Source organism: Cyprinodon variegatus, unplaced genomic scaffold (genome assembly GCF_000732505.1).
Source record: "Cyprinodon variegatus isolate N-32 unplaced genomic scaffold, C_variegatus-1.0 Scaffold1173, whole genome shotgun sequence".
Classification (NCBI taxonomy): Eukaryota; Metazoa; Chordata; class Actinopteri; order Cyprinodontiformes; family Cyprinodontidae; genus Cyprinodon; species Cyprinodon variegatus.
In genome coordinates this window covers 185560-194290 of record NW_015151626.1, presented here as the reverse complement: position 1 = coordinate 194290, position 8731 = coordinate 185560, and the positions used below count along the sequence as shown (strand labels likewise).

The 8731-nt window shown below is 41.9% G+C and overlaps 1 protein-coding gene across 1 annotated transcript in view; it reads right to left on the bottom strand.

Annotated features, from left to right (window-relative positions):
- LOC107101928 (helicase with zinc finger domain 2-like) overlaps window positions 1-8731 on the bottom strand; it is a 42533-nt gene that overhangs the window by 16956 nt on the left and 16846 nt on the right. The window contains exons 6-9 of the mRNA XM_015401020.1: window positions 5361-6153; window positions 4988-5063; window positions 1501-4882; window positions 1303-1388 (exon numbers count right to left, since the gene is read on the bottom strand). Of these exons, the coding sequence (XP_015256506.1) occupies window positions 1303-1388; window positions 1501-4882; window positions 4988-5063; window positions 5361-6153 (4337 nt within the window). The remainder of the gene's footprint in view (window positions 1-1302; window positions 1389-1500; window positions 4883-4987; window positions 5064-5360; window positions 6154-8731) is intronic.

Genomic DNA, 8731 nt, shown 5'->3' with positions numbered 1-8731 from the left:
TGGCGGTAATGACACCCTGTTACGCCGATCAGAGGTCAATAAAATTAGTGTTGCTTCGGTGTGTAAGTTTGCCAAAACAATGTCTGACTCTAGGTGGTGTCCTGAAAACAACGTGGACTACGTTAATAATTGGCAATCCTTTTGGGGAAAGTCTGGGGTGATAGGGAGAGACGGCATCCATCCCACTTTGGATGGTGCAGCTCTTCTTTCTAGGAATCTGGCCACATTTATTAGTCCTCCAAAACCCTGACCACCCAGGGTGCAGACCAGGAAGCAGAGTCCTAGTTTAACACACATCTCTGCAGCTTCTCTACTGTTACCCACTCTTTAATCCATCCAGACAGTTTCTTGCCCACGACCAAAATCGAATAAGTTAGCAATTCAATTGAGTTTATTTATATAGCGCCAATTCACAACACACGTCATCCCAAGGCACTTTACAGTTCACCAGATGATACAGTCAAATTGATTTGACGTTGTCTATCTAAGATAAACCAGTTGAATGTATCGACTCATTGACTCGGATGCAATCCCTCACACTAAGTATGCTTGTAGCAACACTGGAGAGGAAAAACTCCCTTTGAACAGGAAGAAACCTCCAGCAGAAGCAGGCTCAGTGTGAGCGGCCATCTGCTGAGGCCGATTGGGGTTCAAGGATCCCATCCAAACCAACCATAATTAACATCAAGTACACCCAGCTACACTGTCCGGGTTCTCTCTACTGAACCTCACAATTGTCTCTTATACCTTTTACCTGAAATATAAAATGGCCTCCAATGGACTTTTTCATTAACAGGTTTGGCTAATACATTTACCCTTTAACTAGCTTATGTTACATCCAATAACCTTTGGCAACATCTTTAATAAAAAAAAAACACCATAAAATTAAATCAGCATAAAATTAACATGGACAAGGTCTCAATCTGATAACATAAAAATGTAAGTGCCCCCCACTGGTGACGGCACTGTATCGATACTTTTAAAAACGAGTATTGTATCCGGATACAACATTTCAGTATCGATACTTTTTTGAGTTTCGATACTTTTGACAACCCTAGTTTCTTTTTTTTTTTTCTTTTTTTATTGTATCCGGATACAACATTTCAGTATCGATACTTTTTTGAGTTTCGATACTTTTGACAACCCTAGTTTCAGCAGACGGAGATAGCCTGAACAGCACGCAGCTCAGCAGTGAAAACAGTACGTGAACACAATACATCTTACATACAACACCAGTACCCCCTCTAGTGGCAGGAGGAAGCGGCCTCCTGAATCACATAATTTGTTCCATACTGTTTTTACCTTTTTTAGGGATCTTTTGTCCGAGTGCAATCCTCTTCACCAGGTCACATGCTCCATTCAGGCTAACAACAGCAGCTTCTTTCCGGCTGAGGCAAAACAAAGAAAAACATAGATTTTGGACTGAGAGAGCAAAGGTTTAGCCATATACATGGACGTTCATCGATATTCAAAAAGAAACTAAGGTCAACTTAAACTCACATGTCAGGCAGAAGCTTTGGGATGATCTCAGCAGTATAAAGAATGTTTTTCTGGGAAACACATTCAGGAACTTTTTCCATTGGCAGGTGACTGACACTAAAATCCACTTCACTTCCAGCTTTTCCCTCTTCTACATTGGTTGTGATGCCATGTGCCACCCATGTGAACTCTTTTGGGTCTACTGGTGCTGAATGATTTTGAGGTTCAGGCAATTTCAGACCTCTTTTCCGAATGCAAAGGAAGCACTTATCAAGGTAGAACTCTATAATCCAGTCTTTGATCCATTTCTGATGTAAGAAGAACTTTCCTGTCATTACATTTCCATCCCTGCGAGTAAACTTTACCTCGAGGTCCTCAATGATGATGCTGTCACTTTCCTCCACTGCATTTGATGCAGATTCCATCTCACACATGGGCTTCCAGATTCCTATATAGTCGTTTGTGTCTTTATAATGAGGCTTTGATAGCACATAGGCAGGTCGGGTATAGCATGAGCAGGGGTCATGGACATGCTGGACACAAATCTCAAACTTTGGATTAATGTGCACCAATTGTATAATGGGTAAATCAGAGCCCCTTTTCTCCTCTGATGTCATCTGTACCTGAATGGTATCACCTGGCTGCAGTTGAAGAGGAATTTCATTATAGTGCTCCAGAGAAGTGGCCGATGAAGGTACAGGTAAGACTTCTGGTTCTGGTTCCTGCGGCTCAGCTTTCATCAGGAGGAACTTAGCCTGATCCAAGTCTTCTGACTGAACTGCTTCAATTACTGCAGTCCATACTGTCAGGGGAATCTTAATGGATGCACCACGACCTGACATCCTGATCAACTCTTGGTGGATCTGTTGTTCGTTGGCTGCATATATCCTTCTACTCCATTTTAGGGTCATGGTATTCCTCCTGGAGTCGTAGATTGGTTGGTCCTCTAACTGTAACTCTCTAAACATGATGGATAAAGGCAACCCAAATATATGCCTGCTAAAAGGAAATGAGACTCTGAAGCTCTCTTCCTCTGGATCTGCAGAGACAACGATGGCTAGCTTTGGTGCACTCTGCTGTTTGGTGCTCACTGCATAGTGGACCTGCTGAGCCTTTTGCTCGAACTGCCTAGCTTTCTTTGCAACCGGGTCAAACTGATTACACAGATCTTCAATCTCAGAGTGTTCGTACTGCGGAGGAACGTTACATATGAGAGAATGCAAGAGCCTTTGCAAGACCAGATCCACATAACGCCTTATTGGTGAGGAGGCTTGTGTGTACGGTTTTAAATTGAGAGAAAAATGTCCAATCGCTGCTTCAGGACAGGAGTTTGAGCGGATGTAATAAGCTTTATTGTGGCACCTTTGAAATTCATAAATGACAGGTTGCAACAAAGGATGAATGTCATCAGCTGCTATGAGGTCCACCAGTCTGTCGGTATCATTTTCTCTTAGAGCTGACTGGATATCTTTCCACACAGATTCTAGGATGGGAAAATGCTCACTGTTTGGTTCAGGTTGAGGCAGGTTTAGATCCTCAATGTTGAGTCTTTGTTGCACACTAAAAGACAGTGGTATCACTTCCCTACATTTCTCCCTGAATGTTTCCAGCCTCTCAGGCTCTGGCCTGTCCTGACAGCGGAGTGGGGTGTGGTATCTGGTCATACCGGCATCACACAGAAACTTGGCAGCAGAGCTGTTAAATAACACACTGATTTCTTCAATCATCTGGTGGGCTTTACGCCTCCCAGGAAACCTGTCGTCATCACACTGAGAATATGGCCATTCATTCCCCTGTCTTATCTTCTTCTGAGCTTTAGCAAAGTGGTAGGCCACGGTCAAACAGTCCTCCACTGTGTCGAATTTTGGGGGCTCTCTGTATCTTTGGGTAATGATGTCCTCTGCTTCTTCATACGTGAACTGCCAATTGGACCTTATCAGGGAAAGCTGAAACTTTGGATCCTCGAGGATCCTGTGTGTTTCCTTTTCAACTTTGAACATCAAGGACACGGCCCTGCGGTCCTGACCAGGCAGAAGACTAAAACGTCTAATACTCAGGTTTTCAGGGAACATATGAATGGTTTCTTTTTCGGTGTAATGTGAGGAACCACGATTTTTTACTATTCTGTCTAGTTCACTACCTAGACTCACATAACTTGCCACATCTGTAATGTGGATTCCAAGCTGATAATAGTTTCCATCATCCCTAATGCTGATGGCATCATCCAGATCTCTTGCTCCCTTCGGATCAACAGTGAAAGTCAATAGCTTTATTTCATCCTGTCTCTTTGCACTATCTTTATCTTCATCTTGAAGATCTTCATATGGCTCCAAAATATTTGTTTCAATGTCTAATTCTTCTTTCAGCAGCCAAAGTTGGTCGTCTAAGAGTCCTCTATATGAGAAAACATCTGTAACTTTTCCCAAAGGATAATAGCAGTTGTCTTTCCATTTGATGACCTGCACCTGAAAAACCATGTTCCTGACTTCACTGAAATGGCAAAATCTTGTGATAAACCTGGCGCCACTGGTTTGCTCCCATATTGGTAGGAACTTACGCCTGTTTTTCTTAATCAGAATGGTTATTTTAGGTGCACTTCTATTGATTGGAATCATCAACCTTTTTACAAATTCATTTAAGTTAGATGAAGGTCTTTTGCTGTGATCTTCTTCCTCAAGGAAGCAGAGGAGTTCCCGAGCAGATTTATTTTCCTTGATGATACCGACCACCCTAGCTGGTCCCTCAGCAGTCCGTCTTTGAAAGAGAATTTCATCTCCAGTGAATGCCTTCCCTATGTTGGCTTTTCCCTCAATGTATATATGCCTGACAGGCTTTTGAAAAGGAATGACGTAACCATCCTTATAAGAATTCCTAATAAACTTTCCTTTCATGAACAAATCTGGTCGTTTATCACATAACTCCCTCAGATTTTTTCCATTATTAGAAACTAACTGCTGATGGGTAAAATCTTTGTTCTTAAACTCAACAAATCCGTCCAAACTATCTTCATCCGAGCTATATTCAGTCTTCATCTGTTCATATTCATCTCTTAACTCTTGCAGGATTGAGTCAGAGATGGTGTTGCTCTCATCCACCTCTTCCACCCTCTGAAACCTGGCAGTTTCCCCTACATCTTGTTCAAAGAAACCCTTGGTGTAATGAATGGGTTCTACACTGTTTTTGCTGATGCAGTGATTAATGAAGCTTTGCCAGAATCTGGAGCACTTCCCGAAGCAGCAGAGGGCTGCAGCATCTCCTATTACAGTCACCTGAGACTGAGCCCTGGTCATTGCAGTGTTTAGGACACGAGCGTCATTGAAGAGAGGCAGTCCGGACAGGCTGGATTCCTTAAGGCTGTTGCGGGTTTGTACAGCTGTCAGAATTATGGCCCTGAACTGCTTGCCTGTTAAAATATGATCAATTGACCCAAGTGAGGGAAAATCAGTTACACTCTAACAACTGATGTTTAGGGAACCTACAGGATTTCCAATAACAAGATAAAGGTTACCTTGTACGTTAGAAATTGTTTCAACGTTGACTTCAGAGAAATCCTTTCTTGAAAGCACGGCTCTGATCTGTCGAACCTGTTGAAAAATGACAATTTAAAATTATAAAACTTTCAGCTGTTTTTGCCAAAAGGTTTACTCTGGGAACCAAATATGAATCACATATATGGCAGACATATACATCTGCCATATATGGCAGATGTCTGAATTCCATGTTTGCTCACACTGGGTTTTATATGGAGCCAACAGCATTGGCAGAAAGAAAAACTGAGCATTAACAAATCCACTGTCGGTTGGTAAAAAGTTAACTCTAAAATCTCAAACAAAATATGATTTCATACTACTTTAAACTTTAAAATAATCAGAGTATTTTACCTGATCACCTTCTGACAGAACACAAATGGACTTTAGGTCCTTGGGCCCCCAGTTCTGTGGCCAGTTTTTCAGAATGTCCTTCACAACTTCAGCAACTTTCAAAGACTCTTGCTTGTTGTACCAAGTCATGGACATGGTGTCCAAGTGACATTCTCCCCGAACATGGTGAAAACGGAGAGCATGACCATCTGGAGGAGCTGGAACGTCTCCTGAAGCTTCAATTACATCATTCTTACCAACATAAAAGTGGGTGGAGACAAACTCCACAATCTCTTTAGTTGACCGATAGTTCTGATTAAAAATGATCCTGCTGTTCAGGGCGGCATCACACCTCTGGCCTTGATAGTAGTGGAACAAACGAGTGAGGAGTGTGTGGTCTGAACGACGGTGGTCATCCACAGAGAAGAGCTGGGGTCCCATCTGCATGTGATCTCCAGCCAGAACAACCCTGGTGGTCGGCCCTGCAAGACTAAGAGCCAACAAGGCTTCACATTCCAGCATCTGAGAGGCTTCATCAATCAGGATATGGGTGAAGAATCCGTCTGGGAGTTTCAGGTCATGAAACTGTCCTGCCATGGTTGTTGTAGTCACCACCACGTTGTGTTTTTCCAGGGCAGCTCTAGTAGGGGGCAAGAAGGACTTTCTATCTTCTGAGAGAAAACAATATTTTAAAGTGTCCTGATCTGTGGCAGCCAGCGCATATTGACTGTTTGCTTTGATGCGAACAGGCCTCAGTCTGTTGTTTTTAGCCATGGAGGGGTGAAAGTGATCCCTGACGTACAGGTCTGCCGAACTGAAAGGAGACAGAAAATGGACAAGTTCAAACTACTGAATAGGATCTTTGTTTATTTTCTCACAGTTTCATAGATTTTCCTGAAAAGTTCATGATTTAATATAAAAGTAAAAAATCGGGCGTGCTTTGGTGGAATAGCTGTTAGCGCACACGACCCATGTTTGGAGGACTTAGTCCTCAATGCGGCAGACCCGGGCTAGAATCCAGCCTGTGGTCCTTTGCCGCATGTCTCTCTCCCTCTCTCATACCACCTTTCCCGTCAGCCTACTGTCCAAAAAACATTAGCCACTGGTGCTGTAAACCCCCAAACAGAATTTGTCTTCTAGCTATCAAAGTTAAAAAGGATATTATATCTTTGAAGCTAGAGATACCCATACTATCAAGTGGTACTGTTCCAAAAGTTGAGGTGTACATATTGGGCTGAAATTCTATTCCTATGATTTCAGAAATTGTTTTATACACTCCAAACCAAAATGAGTTCAAGGATGGGCATGACCAAAACATATGTGTTATAGTTCCAGGGGCAGTAAGACATCTATTAAAATTTTCATCCACATTCTCAAATATTTTTGCCAGTCTACCTTTAGAATAATGCATCCTGTGTACGATTTTAAACTGAATTAAGGCTAAACGCGATGTAGGATGTAGTCCCATTCACCCTACGCACAACCTCCTCCCATATGCTATCTGGAATTACCTCTCCCATTTCATTATCCCACTTAACTTTCACCTTAACATAAATATTCTCCCCTTGTAAGGTATTTATGGAGTGAATTCTAGAAATAAGGCCGTTTAGATCAGGAGAGAGTCAATGAGTCATTGCAATCAACTGGTTTTCCTTAGATAGAAAACTTTGAATCAATTTGACTGCATGATCTGGTTGAACTGTAAAGTGCCTTAGATGACTTGTGTTGTAAATTGGCGCTATATAAATAAACTGAATTTAATTGAATTGAGAGAGTGCAAACATCATCCAAAACATTAGGCTCTGGTTTAATTCGGAATTTCTGGTGTGTTGGTAGAACTAAAGTGGTGAATCTGTAAATACCTAAAGTGGTCTGAGTTGGTAAGATTAAATTTTACACATAGATAATTGAAACTTGCAAAAAACCCTTCCTTACACGCCTTTGCAGAATTTAAGTTAGTGAGAAACTTGTCTGGTCAGTGCAGGCAGAACATCTAACTGTCTGTTGTGATCTGTCGTCTCTCACATTTGCAAAGAGGATAAAGTCGAGGCTGAGTGAATCACATCAATCTCTTTTATTTAACTCGACTGCAAAGTTGAATACTTTTTCCGAAGACATTGACCTACTTTTTATTGTAAAGTAAATAGTATAGCATTTTATCAAGTGCAAAGACTCTCAATCTTGTAGGCAGAACTGCTCTGAAGACTGGCGGAGGTGATATTGTTTGCCATCCCTCCTCCAACAGCAGGAAAAATGGCTGAGGTCCTCAAGGACAAAATGACAGAGACAAAAAAGCAGGGATTCAACCAAGAAAGCTAGCATTTACAGCACAACCACTTACCTATTGAAACCAATGACATATTAGACAATGAGACTGTTCAACTGCAAGTGTCCATACTGACTATTTTGCCATCAGTCTAACAGATCCCTGAAATGTGCTGCCGATATCTTTGGCTTAAGTTTTGCAGCATATATAGATTTTTGTTCCAACACTTAGATGATAAGAAGGACATAAACAATGTTCCATAAGTCTAAATGTAAACTTTTATTTACCAATCACTCTAAAGATGATTGATAGCTAGCTAATGGAGGGAATGGCAATGCATGTGCCCCTCTTGACTTGAAGGCATGGTTGCAGAATGCAGCCTTAACATGTGCGTATAGGCCAATATTGAAAACAAGAAGAAAAATGCTGATGTATAGGTCTGTCTCTACCTAAAACGCTTGCAAAAGGTATTTGTACCAACAGAGCAGATCTTCAGAGAATGTGCAAGTGATTTGTGAATGCAATTGTTGGGATGTATTGCCACAATGGAGCCCGAATCAATTGGATGCACCATTTCAAACCATTCCCCTTTCCTTTGCACGAAGAGAACAAAAGATGCTCTGCAAACTTCATGAAAATTCCAGCCAAAAGGGACGGTCAGCTCATGCATGGACCAATCAGCTCATGAGGTGATTGGTCCATGCATGAGCTCAAGAAATACCCCTACTTCATTCAGGGTTTAAAACTCAGAGCGCGAGATCAACCTCCATCTTCCTCCTGGGTTTCCACACCCCAATTAATGTGAAATGCGAAAAGAAAGCTAACTGGAAATAGCTTTTGTTTTCCTGCGTCAAAAGTCATGGATCGCAGTGTCCCATCATGCATAGCGCCCGCTGAACTGGGTGAGATGGGGAAATCCGGAGCTGAACGCTGTGTGGAATTTCCCCCCTTTGTGAAGACCTTGCTACGGAAATCCCGGCCTATCTGCAGGAGGACGCACGTGCTTTCCCAGTGGGCAAAAGATGTCAATTAAACATCAATTTGACATCAAACACCGATATCAAATTGTTATCAAAATTTGGTCAAAAAACGTAAATCAAATTGACATCAGTCCTTTGACATCAAT